We start from the raw sequence: 18221 nt of genomic DNA, 5'->3' as shown, positions 1-18221 counted from the left end.
TTGTCCTGAGCCTCCTGCTCACTGGCGCTGCTGGTGCAGCTCTGTCCCTCTTTCTTTTGTGGCTGCGCAGTGAGAAACCAAGCAGGTCAACAAGTTGAGCTTTCAAGGCGGGCGGTATAGATACTACTAATCACCAAGCCATGCATTTCAGTGGGTTGACATGAAACTCTTGGGCTACGCTTCAGTATGCCTCTCCCCATTACTGCGCCTGTCTACCAGCCACGCAAACCATTAGCTTATATGTTCTCCAGCTCTGTCTTTTGCAGGAGCCTTGGACTCGCATCTCCAGATCACTGACAATGAAGCCAGAATCTACCATCATTAATCTCTTTCAGCATGCATTCAAGGTTCACTTTCAGCAATGTCATTAGGTGGAGCTACAGCCTCTGGCACTTGTGGGAAGCTCTATCACTGACATTCATTAAATGCACTGGAGAGAGATGGCAACTTCAAAATCGATTAATTATCATCATCGCCTCTAATTATATCATGCCCAAACTCTGCGAGAGGTTTTTGAGGTAAATGAAAAATGAGATCTCTGCTATGAGGAAGTTGCGATTAAAACTCACGATGCTAACATAGGAAAGGAAGAAAAGGAGTTTGTCTTGAAGAAAGGAGCGGCTGAGTACCAGACTTTGTGTTAAACTTCTTATCACCGATCTCCTCCTCACCCTGTATCGCCAGCCCTGCTCTGAGGTAAGGAGTTAAATGCTGATTAAGTAAATTTGCATAACTTCAGCCCACGGCAAGTCTAGTTATGCTTCGTGCCCGTGGGCAGCCTCCTTCTATCCCACGCCAGCACAGCCAGCACTGACCCCTGACGCATTGCTGACTGGCATTCCTGCATCCACAGGCAGCTGGGGACACCCACTGCAGGTAGATGACAGCCAAAAAGTGCTCTTATTTGAAAGGGAAGAGAAATTTGATGGTGATTTTGGTACATGCAGCATTTCTTCTCCATCAGTCCTGCAACCTGCTTGACAGCTATCTGAAAGGCTGCAGTGAGGTGGGTTTTGGACTCTTTTCTCAAGTGACAAGTGATAGGATGTGAGGAAACGACCTCAAATTGCACTGGGGATGTTTAGACTGGCTATTGGGAAGAATTTCTCACACAGAGGGTGGTCAAGCACTGGAATGGGCTGTTCAGATAAGTGGTGGAGTCCCCATCCCTAGAGGTACTTCTGAAATGTGTGGACGTGGTGCTAAGGGACGTGGGTTAGTGGTGTGACTTTTGGTAGGATGGTTGGACTTTTTATGATCTTAAAAGCTTTTTCCAGCCTAGATGATTCCATAACTCTGTGCTTTGCCTTTAGACCAGAGAACAAAGTAGCAGCAGCCATTTTAGCACAGCTGGGAATGCTCAGGCGTGGTGGGGAGAGGCAGGGTGTAAGAAGTCCTAGGGGATGGAAGGAACCCAACACATGCTGAGCAGTGTTATTATCATAGAAGAATTTATGGTCATTGTCTTATTATTTGCAGTGCACTTATGGTTAAGTGGCAGTGCGTCATTATGAATGCACCAGTGGGATCAGTACCTTAGCAAAGCTGAAAGGTCCAACCAGAGGAATGGTTGTTTGATGCTACCTTGGCATTTGTTGTTCCACAATCCTTTTTGTTAGGAAAATTCCTAGATGTTTTCAGTGCGTTCTTAGTTTACGTAGGTTGCTCTCATCTCTAGTTTCAGCAAGACGCAGGGAGTCATCAGTGGCTGTCTGAATGGAGAACCTGCTGCAGCAGTGGCTGCTGGTAGCCAAGGGCCTGTACCAAGTAACACAGCCCAACACTAGTTTCTTACCAGTTTTCCCTAAACATGTGCTCTGGCCACTATAAGACAAAGAAATGGATTAAAAGAAATGGTCATTTACAGCTGTTTGTATGTAGGAGGTGGTCATTCTTTTCTGGAAGAAATGAATCACATTGCTTCAAGGCATTTCAGATGCTCAGTGCCCTCTCAGATATTCCCTTATTCTGAGTCATCCCACGCCCTTTTCCTCTGAAATACTTGACAGAGTGAAGGGCAACCTGCTGGAAAGTGCTGGCTCCAGGACTTCATTTCCTTCTATTTGGCTGCAATTGCAGAAGAAACATATTCCATCTATGCTCATGTACTAACCAAGGAATTGTCCTGCCCTTTGGTTTATAAAGCTGCACATTAGCTGTTATGTAGCCCAAGCAGCTATCTAATATTCAGAACCATGTGGGTTCCCTTCAGCTGAAGAAAAATTGAGTCCCCACCTCCACTCAACTTCTCCGTTGAGCACAAATCAACCACAAGCCCAGCTCTCCCTCCACCTTCCCAAGAAGGCAACCGGGCACTTCTGGGAACAGCAATGGCTCCTTGCCCTAGGAGAAAGCTTGCTCATGCTAACATGGTTGAATATGTGCGAAACTGGGATAAGGAGAGATGAGAGGCTTAGGACAGTGTACATCTGTGCTGGTACTTCAGATCTGGCTGCAGGAGTGTAGTTGTGAGCCCGGAGGGAGCATGTCCCAAGGCAGGCAGCCACAGGTCAGTGAGCCAGAAACACCAAGCATCTCAGGGTTTGGAGGGTGGCAGTTTGCTTATGCTGCTTGCTTCTGGTGTTTGCTCAAGGGGAAAAAAGGCATAGCAAGGAGATATGCGTGCCTGCTTCTGGGGAGAAGCTTATCTATACCTGACTGTAAAACACACAGCTTCTTTAAAAGAAGAAAAGAACAAAAAAGCCAGGAATAGCACTGCCTTTGAAAGCCTTCCTTGATAACCCAGGCAAAGCTGGACCTCACATTGCTTGCAAGCACAGGAAGCTGTGGGTGGCATGTGTGGGGATACAGCTTTCATTATTTCACCTAAATGACTGGAAAGGTATTTTGCATTTTGACTTCCCAGGATATAAGATTTCCCTTCCCCCATGACCTGGTACCTTTTCTGAATAGGTGAAATTTTGATAATCTCCTTCCCAGTGCACAGCAAAGCCTCCTCTCATGCCTTAGCCTAGCAATTTTGTGCAAATTTCTGGCAGATTGGAAGGGATGTTCAGACAGCTAGTGCTATTGTACAAGCAAAGGATTTCTGATCTTGCTTTCTTCCAGCAGCACCACCAGCAAAACTGGTTTCTGAGCATAAACCATTTCTACTTGGTGAATGGGGAGACCTGCTGACAAAAAACATGGGTATGAAACTCTTCCTGTGTTGGCTGGACTTGGAAAAGTAAAAGGTTCAATACTGTTGTTGCTTAAGCAACCTACTGCCAAAAGAAGAGCAATGCAAACCTCTCAGGTTTTCGATACCTTAAATATCAGGAGAATGAATAAGCCTCCAACAATGCAGTGATTCTATTGTGGCTTCCCAAAACCTCCCTGCCTGACACTGTGGCTCTCTGTGGGTCATGGCTTATACAAAACCACCTCTGCTGTGCCTGAAGGACCCTACCATTAATGGCTGTAGACTTTTGAATACCAGGGGATCTAGCTCATTTATAAGTGCTCTGTGAACACAACCTTTGAGTTTTGCCACCTGATGGAGTCAGGATTACAGTTTGTCAAGTTTTCTCCTGACCATGTGTCCACCTGGTCCACACAGCAGTGGGCAGGCTGTCTGTCTGCTGCAGGCAGGCTGTCCGACTGCCATAGGAATCAGTGTGATGTGAGGAGACTGGGTTGTGGGCACGGTAGGGCACAGCATACAACTCCGAACAGGGCACAGGTAAATGTTATGTCCTTCTGTTTCCCCAGTGTGGGGCTCCCTTGTGCAGTGCTGACACTCTTGGGTTGAGTCGCCTTCTCTGCCAGACACGGAGATAGGAGTGTCTGTTCAGAGCAGAGCAGAGGAGCAGAGTGGAGGCCCTGAGTTCAAGGAGAGTTCAGACAATGCCTTCAGATATAGGGTTTGATTTTGGGTGGTGCTGTATGGAACCTGGAGTTGAACTCAGTAATCCTTGTGGTTCCCTTCTCTCCTGGAGCCCCTCACTCAGCCAGGCCACTGCTGCTCCTCTTGGATCCTAAGCTCAGGCTGCGCTGGGCAGTGCACTCCACCATCCTTCAGCCTCCAGCTGCAGCAGCAGAGCCTGCACATGGAGTTGCAGATAAAACCATCTGCTGTGTATAAGCTCTTTGGAAGTGTGTCATTTTGATTTCTTTGCAAGTTTCAACTTTCATGAACTCCAAAGGAGGAGAAAGTTTACAGTATTTTCCATCCACTAATTAGAGTTAGTATGTCACTATTATAAAAGTGTGGAGGTCTGAGGTGCTTTTCCACTGCACTGTTTGCTCTTTGCTCATAATGATTTATTTTTATGAGTATATAGCTTTGGCACTTGCACCTGATTTAAGTGAAAACTTCAGATAGCATCTTTAAATCCTCTGTCGGAGTGTCTGAATCTTAAGATAGTCCTTTACTTTGGAAGGTGTGTATAGCCCCACCTTTTTTAAGCCCTTAGAGCAAACGAGCACCTCATCCCAGGTAGACACCCTGAGCAAGAAGATGTGGGGAGCCACTTCTGCACATGGCTCCTTCTGGCCACTCATGGCAGTGCAGAGATCTCTGCTCTCCTCCTGCCCTTTCTTCTTAGAAGTGGAGCAGAGAAGGTCTCTCAGGCACTGTGAGCTGTGATCAATGTGAGCGCTGGACCAATCTGCTCCGAGGATGCCAAGTCCTGTCTCTCCTCAGCCCCAAGTCCTGGAGATGTGCGCACAGCACAGTATGTGTCTGTAGGATGGACAGGATTGCACTTCTTGAAGCATGTGTTTTTGGTCACCAGCTCTTAGTTTGCTGGTAGTGGCTCTGAGGTTACAGCAGTTGTATCAGAAATGGAAGATAAGGGTCAGACTGCTTCCCCACGGGGCTGTTAGCCACATCACCTACTTTCCAAGGCAGTGCCTCTCAGGCTGACCTGGGTGTGCCCGTGCTGCTCCACGACTGCTCAGAGGAAAATGACCCTTTTCCCTTCCTTGGTCAAGGAAGCCTCCCACATCCCTAGGACTGGGAATGGGATATTCAGAAAGCAGCATGCCCCGCTGCTGGGTGCCAGTGCTGCTGGTGGTTGTTGGGATGTGGCCACTTGCTTGCCAAGCACGGAGCAGAAACACAGAGTGTCTGCAACACTGTCATTGGGAAGGAGCAGAAACTGCTGCACAGGTCCTGCTGGAGCTGGTACCCACAGCCAGCTCTCGGGAGATACATTCAGGGCTGGGTACAAATTTGTAGCTCGTGACACAGCCTTCCCACAGTGCTTAGAGAGCAGTCAGAAGAAGAAACTGCAGTGTCAGTCACCGCTAAACCGCATTTTCCCTGTCTGGTCATTAAAGCAATGATTGCTTGTTGATTGGAGATGACTCATTTGAATCATCATCATAAAAATGTAACACTGTGCCTCTACCAGTATCCAGGAATTACTCTTCAGTGGAAGGGAATTGTGTTTAACCTTGCTATAGAGGGCTGGAAACTTCTCCATACGCTGACTTTTCCAAATGCTGCAGGTGTCAGCACATTCGTAATGTAACATTGTGGCTTTACAAAGTCTAAATTATATTTGGTTGGCTGACTGCAAACTGAAAACCTACTTTCCCAGCTGGTGTAAATCCATGCAGCTCTCTCTTCTTTGCTGCAGCTATGCCGATGAGAGCAGCTGTGGGTCTGACTGTGGCATTTCTCCTGCTCCTGCAGCCAAGTGACCCTCTGTGTTGTGGCTGTGTAATGGCAGAGTCGTGCACAAGTGGGAAGCAGTTGGTCCATGTCCTGGCTTTTATGAATTGGATGCATTTGAGTTGGTGCTTGGATAGCAGTGATTGAATTAGTGTCACTAATTAGGTTTGCTAAATATGACACATGATTCTGGGTACTTTTAAAGTTGGCTCGCTAACTCGAGCTTTATTTGCTTGAAAGCCCACGCTATGGCTTCCCTGAAAACCCAGCCTTTGGAACATGGCTTGGATAACCCCCATCTAAAGTCATTTCCACAGAGTTCGGGTTGAAGTAGAGGTTGTCCCCAAGGGCCAGACCAATGCCATGTGGTGGGAATTCCTTCTTGGAATGGAGCATGGGACTGGGGTCCCATTTGTCCATCCCTTGGCCAGCTGTGAGGAAACAGAGATGAGCTGAACCCAGCTCAGATCAATGCAAGACCCCAGAAGACAAAAGGCACCGTCTGAGTCGCTTTTGAGCTCTTTTGTTTCTGCTCAGGGCTTTGGTAGCAAGCCCAGTAAAACTCTGCAACTAAGAGTTTGTGCAACTTTCCAGTAGTTTCCTCTGGTTTTGAGAGATTAATGTGATATGCATGGGAAAGTGCCAAAGATAATGATCTCCTGGATATTAGACTTTATCTCCTCATGTATGAAAGCCACAGGAGCAGCCTTTCTAAGACAGAACATGGACTCATTGAAAGAACAACCTATATTCTCTGCTTCCCACAACTGCTACGCCATTTCTTTCCTCAAAATGATGCTAAGACCCATTTAAAAATTTTCTCTATCACCATCAGAAAGATGGGTTCAAGAGATCTGCACACTCCTATACTTGTGAAACGTCCTTTACCACCTTCAAGAGATGTGATGCATTTACTTTCTGAGGGATCCAGTTACTCCACATGTCGTCATTACAGTGAACAAAATGAAACCTACAGGTATTGACAGATCAGGGAGGGCAAAGTGTTTCTGTGGCTTTGAGCCTAGCTTTTGTATATTACCTTTGTTATATTAAAAAAATAATCAGCCTGTCAGGTCCCACCAAAGTCAAATAGAGGTTACGTGGATGTTTCTAAAGAAAATAAAATGGATTTGGTCTTGTGTAACAAAATGCATTCCACCCAGCTGTAGTGGAGGTTTCATGGAAGTGGAAGAGAGATGTCACACATAACTCAAGATCTTTCAAAATCAATCCTTGCTTACACAGAACCACAGAATATCCCGAGCTGGAAGGGACTCACAAGGATCATTGAATCCAACTCCAGGCTCCACACAGCACCACCCAAAATCAAACCCGTGTCTAAGAGCACAGTTCCAAACTCTTCTTGAACTCCAGCACTGGGGACCGTGCCCACAGCCCTGAGCAGCCCGTCCCACTCCCACCGCCCTGTGGTGCAGACCCTTTCCTTGACCCCCATCTGCCCTCCCCTGACACAGCTCCATGCCGTTCCCTCGGGCCCTGTCGCTGTCACACAGAGCAGAGCTCAGCGCTGCCCCTCCGCTCCCTGTGAGGAGCTGCAGCCGCCATCAGGCTTCCCCTCAGCTCCTCTGCTCTGGGCTGAGCACACCGACGGGCCTCAGCTGCCCCTCACACACCTTGCACTCAGACCCTTAACCATTTTCCTAGCCCTCCTTTGGATACTTTAATAGTTTTATGTCCTTTTTGTACTGTGGTGCCAAGCCTGCACACAGTGCTGAGGCTCAGCTCTCACTGAACCTTGGCTCAAAATGACTTGTGTGCCTTGTCTGTGTCGAGGCAGCTCTCACTGAAACAAAGGTTACAGCTGCCAGCCCACACCGAGCAGCATTCCTCTTTCCCAACATGTTCCTGACTGTTCAGCCATGGGAAGAGGAAGTGATCTAATTTTCTCCCAAATTTCTCCTGTAAAGAGGAAGCAAGACTTGACTGCTCCTTGTCTGCTGTCTCTGGTAATGTGTGTCCTCCTTTTTCTCTTCCTCTTTCCCTCACCTCCTTTTTGACCCTCTCCAGTTTTAGAGTGCACCTTTAAGTGTGCCCATACTGCTCAGAAACAGAGAAGAGAGCATGCAAGACCCTGTCTTCTCCACCTGCAGACACAGCACTCTTAGGTGCACCCTATTTTGATCCCTCTGCATTGCTGGAGGATTTGACTAATTTGCTCACAAAGCAGTGCACTGCTTCCCTAACTAGCCACTGCCCAACCTTCAGGAATCTTTTTTTTAACAATCTTCCAGTCTTCTCCTCAATGGGACACAGCAATGCCATGAACAACGAATCATAGTCATAGAATTGTTTGAGTTGGAAGAGACCCTTAAAGGCCACCTGGTTCAACACCCCTGCAATAAGCAGAGACGCCTATGGCTCCATCAGGCTGCTCAGAAAGTGGGGACTATATCCCCCGCTGCACCAAAAGCATAGAACAAAGCTCCTGAAAGGAAAGAGGAGAAGATGTTAAGACACTGCTTCCACCCATTCCTTTTAATACCTCAGTCATCCTCTCACTTCTCTCCAGCTGTCACCCTGGCAGCAGCAGCACAGTAGAGTGGAGGTAAGCTGGATCTGCTGCTGTCCCTGGTTGGGGTATGCCTGGGGGGACTGCACAGCACTCCAGAGCTCATTATCACACACTGCCAGCACTGTCTGCACGTGTTTAAATGCAGCTGCCCTGGAAAGCTATTAGATTCATTTTAGAGGTTCCAGATGTTCTTTAATGACTCCCTTTTAGCTAAGGGGTGATGGCAGACATTTCTTCTCACATGGAAGACAGCTCTTTTGGGGTGATGGGTGGGAGTCAGACAGTGTCCCGTAGACCAAGCTGTTGGTATTGTATTGAAGGAGAAGCCCTGAAAGTACTTCCCCTCATGCTGCCTCACCAGCACCCCACAGCAGCACCAACCAGGGCTGGGTCCCACCTGCAATTGCCCCCAGTACCTCCCACTTACCTGGCACCCACGGCCAGTGCCCACACCTTGCAGCAGGAGGCTGGCCCTTGCCACAGGCTACTGCCCTCCCCCAGCCTGTATATTTTCCTGTTTGCCTCTTACCTTTTGCACTGATCCCAGGAATAGGGACAGTAACAGCCTAGCTGCTGTCCCTGCAGGAGCCAGAAACCAACGTGCAGACAGTTGTGTCTGGGCTTGCAGACAGTTCGTGGTCTTCCCTGGGCTTACACCTTCAATTCCCCCAGGAAGGCTTGGAGCCTTGCATCCAGACAAGGTTTGTTGCCAGGTGTGTACTGGGCTGGGGATGAGACCAGGGGTTGATGGCAAACGTTGCAGGGCTGAACTGATGAAGGAGAAGGGGGAGCAAGGCTTTCACTCGACAGTTTTTGTTTGCCGTTGCAGTCACGACAGTTTTTGTCTGCTCTGTCAGACTGGGTGTGAGCCCAAGGCAGCTGCATCTGGGAGGATAAACTTCACTGAATATTGTTTGGTGTGGTTGCTGGGTTTTTCACTTCAAAATAGTATGGTATGTATATGGTGTGTGGAAGCAGACTAGATATCTACCTGGTGCTTTTGAGAAGAAGTGATTGTACCCTCAGTACAAGTGGTGTATTTTAGAGTAGCACAGGGACCTTAAGTGGGCAGTGATGGGTGGCCTGAGGGCTGGTGGGGAAAGGATTAAGATTTGTTAGGGGTTGCAGATGATGCATGCAACTTGTGCATAACTGCAGATCCATCCCCAGAACTCTACTTGCTTCTGGGCTGCTCTACTGTACCATCTCACATCTAGCCTTGCATCATGCTGTGCTGTTGCACACATATCCAGGAGCTGAAGGGACCAAAGGAGTCTATCTTGTGCAATGCTCTGCTTTCCAGAAAGCTGTTGTCTGACCTACCCATCCCTCTAATGAACAGGCAGAGAAATGAGGTCAGGAAATATATTACCTTTTAATGTTGGAGGAACTTTAATCGCTTTACAGAACTGGGAGGTGGGCAATGTGCTGTGCTGACTTCTGTTGCCAGAGTACAATAGGCTTTTCTGTGTGTCGTCAGTTCTTGAGAAGTTGCTGCTGCAGTGTATTTTCTAAACGTATAAATGCCTCTGGAGTCTCCGTTTCTGCTGCTTGGTTACTGATGCTCGTGGCAGCAATGTGAGAGAGAGATTGTTGGAGATGTTTGCTTGGTATAAATTAAAATACAGGTCCTTTGATTTAGGAGAGCTGAGAAGATGGCAATGGGAGACAAGCATCTGTCATTTAACATCCACCTCTGCCTGCATAATACCACATTTTAACTCAGCAGGGAAGAGAGGTACCACTAGTCAAAGCAAACCAATTTGCCTATGTTGTATTGGATGAAAAATCCCCACTGGGCTCCAAAGCTGAGAATCACATCCTCTAGGTACATGACAGAAAATCGCCTCTTTACTTTTTAGACCCCGGTGGTCTGTGAGGGTCCACTGCTGGGACCCAGCCCAGCACAGCCCCAGGTGGAGCACAGGCAGGGCTGTGGCTGCTGCTCCAGCTGGTTCAGATCTCTGTGCAGAGGCACCTAGGTTGGGAGAGCAGTCTGCAGCCTGCCTTGCAACACACAGACTCATACTCTTCTGCCTTTCTTGGGAAATAGCCAGACATAAGTCAGTTCTGATGCTTATAAAGAAGACAGAAGTAATATTAAGTGCCAGATGCTCTGCAGTTGCTAATTGCTTTGCTTGAACTCAAATGTCAATTTGCAGCTCTGCAGAGATACCCTGTCACAGTCCTACTTCCTCAGCAGGGTGAATGCAACTGCCTCAGCGCCCAGCTGGGCACTGCACGCTCTTCCAGTTTGGCTTGGTCTCGTCACAGACCCAAAGCAGAATCAGACTATGCATCTCACAGACATCTCATAGGCTTGCATGTTGCAGCTGTAATACTTCACAGCTCTAAGCTGTTGTTGGGTTTGGATTGTTTTTTCCCCGTTGTTGAAGCCCCCAGTTGCAAGTAGCAGCCTACCTATGCAAATACTTCCCTGGGGAAACTTTTGCTTGGAACAGCAGCCAGGCTGAAGGCATCCCAAGCAATTCCAGCCATCAGTCAGGAAAGCAAACACTGTCCTAGGATCCTCCTGTCTGCACTAAGGTTAGATTGAAGGCATGCTTCTACACCTGCTTAGAACCTGTTCATTTCAACTCTTGATGCCGTGGATCACAGCCAATGGGGGAGTGGCTCAGGTCATCATTGACATTCAATGAAAGATGAGCTTGAGCAAAGCCAGCAGTACATCTGCACAGTTGGGAAACTTCGGTGTTAAAAATAAATTTGCACTGAGCCCTCTACTTTTGCTTTGGAGGCACATTTGACCTGCCTAACAGCTGGAGAAGCAGCAACACACTTGAGAGCAGGATGTACCTCAGGCTGTTATCAACCTTAGGGAATTCTCTCTGAATCATTGCCCATTGAGAGAGCTGCTGAACTGTTAACAGTGTTTGCTCCAGGCCATTCTTAACACCAGGCAGAGAACTACTACTACTGCTCAGTGCTTGTCCCCCAAAACATAGAGGCGACAGGAGGTGTAACCACCTGCCACACACTGCAACTGTAAGGTGGCTTACAGGGGTTGCAACCCATGGCCAACAGATTTTGGGATGCTCGCAATTTTATGTGGAGCTCCTCTGAGGAGCTCCACAAGGGACTGGGGCAGTGATGATGATTTGCAGCCCATCAGCAGACATCTGCAGAGAGTGGGGAACAAAGTTTTGAGGACACTGTGACTTCCATCTGTCATGGGCTAGATGGTGATACAATCAGTTCTTCCCAGTCCTGCGTACTGCAGCTCTAAATGGATTTCAGTGGAACTGAACAATGCTTATAAAATGGTAGATGAGACCTTTAGGCTTGCTTATGTTTCAGGAGGAGCTGTCTTTCTTGGGAACCAGAGTGTGCTTCTTCCCTCCCTCAGCCTGTTAGTCTGATGTGGCTGTGGAGATAGAGCCAGGCTGGCAACAAGTAGTTATTGCAATGATATTTATTAGCAGTTCTACATTTTACAGTGTTGACACATTCTATGCACTTAGGAGGAGTAATCTCAGATAAAGGTTTAAGCTTCTTTTTCTCTTCCTTCCCTTATTAAAGGATCTGAAAACAGCTGTGAAAAGTGAATGAATTTTAACTATTGAGCTCAAGCTGCCAAGATGTTATTTCCTGTAGCTTTGACTCATGCAACTGAAGAAATGAGTTGGATCAGAATATTGTTTGTAGAGGGGATTTTGTCTCCCTCTGCCACCCCCAGGCTCATCTCTATTTAAAACCAAAATACCAAGGCATGCTCCCATGTGTGCTTACTTTTCCTGCTGCAAAGGCAGCTCATCTCAGGAAGTGCTCAGAATGGTGAGAGTCTGAGCCTGCAAAAGCTTCCCTTGAGCTCCCCAAGGTCACTCACTCACCAAGAGTAGGAGTCTGGGTTCAGGTGGTGTGAGCTGATGACATTTGTGGGCTGTTACTAGGGAATGTGTGATGAGGAAAGCAAAACTTTCCTCACGACAATTATCATCCTGGGCTGAGCATCTGACTTGCAATGAGTCCTGGCCTCAAATCCATGACTGCACAGCATGGAAATCTAGTAAAATGGTTTGGACAAATCTGGTGCTAAAATCAGCATAGACGGTTGCACTAGCAATTAATTTTTACAACTATTTTTGATCATATTAATGTCTAAATTGATTACATAATTCATTTAGCTGCCAGAGCACAGAACAGAGTAAATTACTTCTCTCCACATGTGGGACAGGAGGTCACAAGATAAGTGTTCTTTTCTCATTTCTTCTCTCTCAACATCTCCTTCTACAGCATTTGTGCTATAACAAGGCACAGACAATTGAGAGAAACCTCCAGACACTTCACATCCACTGCAGTGTCATTACCAGCAGCTGGAGGCTGTGTGCACAGCTAACATCCCTATTGCATAGAAGTCCTGCACAACCAGCCATGTATCATTAATGCTGCCCTCACGCAGAGATGTAATTGCTGCCTGGGTCTTTTGGTGGCTTTGTGCCCAAGGGTTCATTTCATTCTTGATGTATTATAAATGAACATAACAGTACTTCTTACAAACAAAATAAAGCAAACCAACCAAAGGGAAAAAAAAAAACAAAAAACCACAAAACCACAACAGAAAACTCATGCTGTAGAAGCTTTTGCTAGCAGGCTGACCTGCTATCATATATTTAAAACTGTAGAAAGCATTGACAGCCGTCTTATGTTATTACAAGATTGCTGTCACAGAAGTTATCTTGAATAACGGTACCTTGATTCACACATGTTAAGGGCAAAAACAGGGAGAAACTGTTGTCTGAATTTTCTAGAGCTGTTTGAATTAGGCATTGTAATGAGATTGTCAGTTGTGTTACCTGGCTGTTGAGGCTTTGGGACTACAGTGGTGATAGAGTTGTTGTTAAAAGATTCACAGCTAACATTTAAAGGGGAAAAGGACCCTTCAACTTCCTAAAATTACAGAATCATTAAGGTTTGCAAAAGACCTCTGGGATCACCTAGTCCAACCATCACTCCATCCCCACCATGCCCACTGCCCATGTCCTTCAGTGCCACATCCACATGGCTCCTGAGACCTCCAGGGACATTGAATCCACCAACTCCCTTGGCAGCCTTGAGATGAAATATTTCCTAATGCTCAACCTGAACTTCCCCTGGTGCAACTTGAGGCCATTCCCTTTCATCCTGTCACTGTGACCTGGGAGAAGAGGCAAACCCCCACCTCACCATGACCTCCTCTCAGGTGGTTGTAGAGAGTGATGAGGATTGCCCTGAATCTTGACTGAACAACCCCACTTCCCTCAGCCACTCTCCATCAGATTTGTGCTCCAGACCCTTAACAGCTTCATTGCCCTTCTCTGGACATGCTCCAGGGACCGAGTTTCTTTCTTGTAGTGAGAAGCATTCTTGTAGAGGGCTGTCAGCACAGAAGGCTGTGGCTGGGAGGCTTTGGTTGTTCACTGCTTCTCGGCAGAGCCATCTCCTGCAGCAATGCCAGTGAAAGTTCTCCTAATCAGACAATAAAACACAGGTTGCACAGCAATTTAGCTTGGAGGAGAAAGCACTGAACTGCCTAGGGGAGGCCTGTCTGCCTGCAAGAGGGAGGGTAGAGGGAAAAGGTTTTTCTTGCGTGTCAGTAGCAGCCACTGCTTGGTAGGCAGTTAACTCCCTGTAAACACCCTCTTTGGGCAAATGCCCAGTGGGAATTCACATTAAATAAGCTTGGGATAAATGTATCTCAGATGTTTGGTTGTTCAGTCTCTGTATGGTATATCCATAACCACAAGGGTTGCAGAAGATAAAGCTCTTCAACAGAGGTGGATGCGTGATGCATGCTGCAGATACCAAATTATTTCCATATCAGGTACGGAAGTTTTGTTTCCAGATTCAGTTCTGGTATAGGAAAGAGGAAGCCAGGATAACAACCCTCAAAACCAAAAGCAGCTGTTGTAGCATGGGAGTGAGCCACTCCTGGTGCATGTGGAGCTTGAGGAAGAAGCCATGGGCTGTAAGCAGCAGGAGCGTAGCCTGTGCTGGGTGAGTGGCCAATGGCTGGGGCGGTAAAGTACCACAATAGACTATATTTGTGGAGACTGAGGACTTGGTATCATGAAGGCTTTTTAAGACAAATATTTGCAGGGGATGGACACATCCGCACTGGCTTTGCTTGGAAGGAGGAAGTAAGCAGGCCTCTCAGGCACTTTCTCAGGCCCTGACTCTCTGAGACAGCTTTCTTGCTGGGGGAACCAGTAAGGCAGACAGAGAGTATCACATCTTTGTCTAACAGCATGTTCCTCGTTTTTTTTCTTTTCTAGGGAAACTAGGGAAGAAAGAAGGGCAAAGGACCGAAGAAAAAAGATGTTGGTGCTGTCTAATGACACAGCCCTGAGCATTCTCCTCTCCAAGCTGCTTCAAGACCACCTGGAGCAGACAAATAGCACTGCCCCCTCTACAGTTGGAAGCACTGGTGGCAGCCTGGAAATCATCTATGTGCTGATGATGGTCGGTCTCTTTGGCTTCTTCACAGTGGGAGTCATGGTGACCAATATCCGTGCTAGGAGGCTGGAAGACTCCCACAACCCCTACAACATGTACATTGCAACAGACATTTGGCACAAGAAGGACCAGGAATATTTTCAAGCAAAGCTTATAGAAAATTACAAGCTGTGCTGTGTCTTTGAAAACCAGTTGGCAGTAGAGCAGCCAAGCATACACATTCCTGAGGAGAAGTCTTCCTAGCCAAATGGGAGAAAGGACTGAACTTTGCATGGGGACAACCCAAGCGATATCTGCTATGAACCAGGCTAGCTGCCTTCCCACCTGCCAAGCTCCCGGTGCTGGCCTAGGACAGATTGAATTACAGAGATGACAGTGAAGCTGATGGGTTTGTGATGACTCGGGTGCTGCAAAGTTGCCTGACCACATTGTTTCAGTCATTGTAAGGTCAGGGAAGGGGACACACCAATAGGAGTATCATAGATTCATCAGCTTCACCTGGTAAGAAATGCAGTTGTTGGTGTTGCCAGCATGAATTCTTGCAGTAGTCAGTATACTTCAAAACAAACTGGATCAAGCATAAGCTAGAGATATTAACAGCCAAGTATTGTTTAGGCAATTGTTTTCAAGTAAGACGATTGTCTTCCAAGAAAATGTAGCAGAAAGATTTTCTTTGGATTTTTGAATAATCATTATATAAACTGTACAGTGTTATGGATGAGTAGTTTCTCTGAGAATCATGTACCTTTTTGAGATAGAATTTTTTTAAAAAAGGATTTGCTTTATTTTTGCTGAAAATCATTTCTGTGGAAAAATGTAGACTTTGGAGGGAACTTTTTTAGTGACTGTCCTTAACTCACATTGTGTACCCCAGATAAGACTTGCAGAGTACTTATGTTTTTCCTTCTTGTGGATCCAGGTCGATCTCAGAAGCAATATCCACCTTTGTACAAGGACTGAGTAACGTACAGTGTTGTGAGTCTCAATCACCTTTAGTTATTGCAGAAGACCTAGGTGCTAGCCTTTGGTTGCAAAGTGAATTTCCACACTGTGAAAATTGGTTTCTCAAGATCTCTGCTATTTAGTCATGAAAGCAGCTTATGTGTGTGCCTATGAGCTGTTTCTCCAGCCCCCAAGAGCAGCCCCCTTAGCACAGCTGTTTATTTCTTGAACTATCCAATGTGAGGTCCATGTCAGCAAGATATTCCTGCCTGTGTCCTCCATATGCCCTCCTTCCATGGACTGTGTACAACAAACTGCAGGGAGAAGGCAGCAGCTGAACTCTGCTGCTCAAACAGCAAATATTGGCTGTCTCTGCTATCAGGCAGAAATGTGGCTGCTCTGAATACTGCACTACTTAAAATAGCAACGTAGCTTTCTTGTATGGGACCAAAGAAGCAATGGTCTGGGCAGGAGGGGATTTTTTATTTCTACTCTACAGATGTACATCTCATTTTTAACTACCAGAGAGTGAGAAGAAGTGGGAAAGGCTTGAAAAAAAGTCATGCAGAGCAGTTGCTTCAAAGGCAAGGCAAAGGCAAAGTGGGGGCAGATCACCACCAAATATTTGGATAGGCAAGGGATGCAAAGCACTGTACTTTCATTAAAGTAGCCATGTTTATCTTCCCATGATACTTAAACTTAGGACAATTGAAAACATAGTGTATTTTTAAAAATATATTTGTATGGTGCCTACCATTAAGCTGAGGGTGAGACCAATGTTTTAAGTGTCTTGAACAGCTTGGAATATATCTATTGGCTTAATTATCTGAGCCTTTGTCTCCGCTAGAGGAAGGTAGACCAAGCCAAGCTTTGGATAACTGTGGACTTCTTGGCTTGGGCACTGCCCTTTTGGGTTCTCACCATGCAGTCTGTATACTGCTTCTACTTCCTGCCCTCAGTGAGAGTACAAATGCTCTCGCTTGTTGGTTATCTAGGTGTAGACCCACGAAGCATTGCTGAAAATGTTTAAACCTGCGTTAAAAATGGCCTTCATTACATTAAAACCTTTGAACATTAAGCATTTCAAAAGGTCTGCCTCCTGCAGCTCTCCTTCCACTCCAGGTGCTTTCAGGTATTTTGGGCTGAGGCACTTGCTGATCACCTTATTTTAATAGGCTCAGTGTAGCTATTTGTGACAAGGTCATTGTCTGCATTACTTAGCTTCCACTTCTTTTTTTTTTTTTTAATTTTATCTCTACCATTTTATTTATTTTAATAAGTGAGGAACCACTGTGCCTTAGTCACAATGTTTTTCTCTGTAACCAGGCTACAAAGCACCTTTCTGTGTCACATGTAGACTCCCACAATGGACCTTCACATTACCTTTCAGTCTTTCTCCTTCTTCCCATACATTTTTCACTTGTGAAAAAACAATAAAATATTAATTACAAATGTTGCTTGTGGCCTTAGAAGTTTTTCTTCTGAGCTGTTTCATAAGCTTGCAGAAAGAGCGCCGATTCTACCTGATGGGCACCCACTCACCCGTCACATTTCTACATCCTATTAATGAGGGCCAGGCCTGAGTACTGGGATATGTCCCAGTACACCTAGATCAGGAGAAACAATAAAATGTCAGGCACAAATTCTTCACCTCAAGTAAACTTGCAGGTTTTGCAATTCATCAGGCAGCTTGACTCTGGTGTTCAGTACAACAAAAGAGGAAGGTCTTTTGGCTCTGCACAAGGCATTGGTTGGGTATCTCACCCAAAAAGAGCATCTTGGGATGCTCTGTTGATGCAGATTATTAAGGTTAGAAAGGATGCTTTTGATCACAGGAGAGATAGAAGTCGGGTCAGCCTGGTCTCTCTGTATTCTTCTTGAAAAAGGCTCCAAAATTCCTTTCTGGATCATGTAATAACAGTTTTGGAGATGAGAAGTGAGAGTCAGCTGCAGTCTGCATTGCAGAGCATCCTTCAGGACTTCCACACAGCTACTGCTTCCTCTGTCATTACAACTGATTAATGCAGGAAGGCTGACACCCTGACTTCATGCAATAAAAGCACAGGTTGGCCAAGGAGTACCTACAAATGTGTGATTAGTTCACTTGCTCATCACCTTTGCCATACACAAAACCTATCACATTGTTACCAATACGACAGTGATTGTATTTTCTGATTTTTTTTGAGGATTTCTTATTTAATCAGAGAGATGGAAGAAGGTTAAAGTCATTAGGCAAATGTTGCACAAATGTTGCCTCAAATTCAAATTTTGTTGCTTAGGGGACATAAAATAGGCAGGGGAATGGTCAGAGGTTTATTTTTCTCAAGTCCGCAATAGCTTAAGTCCCTGCCTTCATCACCAATGGCTTATTCCAGTTGGCAGCCTTGCTGCTCATTGGCCCAATGAGTGTACCTCCAGGCATAGGTATTGCTCACTAGCTGTTTATGCTTTATATAAAAGGAATTATACTCAAAAGGGCATTCTGAAATATGGAGTTGTATAAAAATGGCATTCTGAATTTAAGCCCTACTTTGTTAGCAGTGATGTGATGCTAACGCACAAAAAGTCTTAACCAAAGGCAAAGAATTAATATAGAATGTGCTCTCTTGCATACATTTTGGAAAATTTTGTGGAGTTTCAGACTAACTTGGAAGTTACGTGCAACAAAAGCTA

The 18221-nt window shown here is 46.1% G+C and overlaps 1 protein-coding gene across 4 annotated transcripts; it reads left to right on the top strand.

Annotated features, from left to right (window-relative positions):
• KCNE1 (potassium voltage-gated channel subfamily E regulatory subunit 1) lies at positions 1–16982 on the top strand. 4 transcript variants are annotated; one of them, XM_031612630.2, is made up of 3 exons: positions 1–150; positions 267–696; positions 14426–16982. In XM_031612630.2, exon 3 carries the CDS (start codon positions 14469–14471, stop codon positions 14847–14849), a length of 381 nt encoding a protein of 126 aa, XP_031468490.1. In that variant the 5' UTR covers positions 1–150; positions 267–696; positions 14426–14468; the 3' UTR covers positions 14850–16982. The 4 variants fall into 4 exon arrangements, 2 of the variants coding, with proteins under 2 accessions (XP_031468490.1, XP_031468489.1); XM_031612629.2 differs by having other exon boundaries at positions 252–696; XR_016466609.1 differs by lacking the exon at positions 14426–16982 and adding an exon at positions 3073–3129 and having other exon boundaries at positions 1–696.
• The last annotated feature ends 1239 nt before the right edge of the window (positions 16983–18221 follow it).

Source organism: Phasianus colchicus, chromosome 1, assembly GCF_987193195.1.
Source record: "Phasianus colchicus chromosome 1, bPhaCol1.hap1.1, whole genome shotgun sequence".
NCBI lineage: Eukaryota > Metazoa > Chordata > Aves > Galliformes > Phasianidae > Phasianus > Phasianus colchicus.
The sequence above is the reverse complement of the archived record's forward strand: the minus strand, read 5'-3'. Positions and strand labels throughout refer to the sequence as shown.

Excerpts from the sequence above, each read along its gene's own strand:
- KCNE1 (XM_031612630.2), top strand. The coding sequence starts at position 14,469 with ATGTTGGTGCTGTCTAATGACACAGCCCTGAGCATTCTCCTCTCCAAG.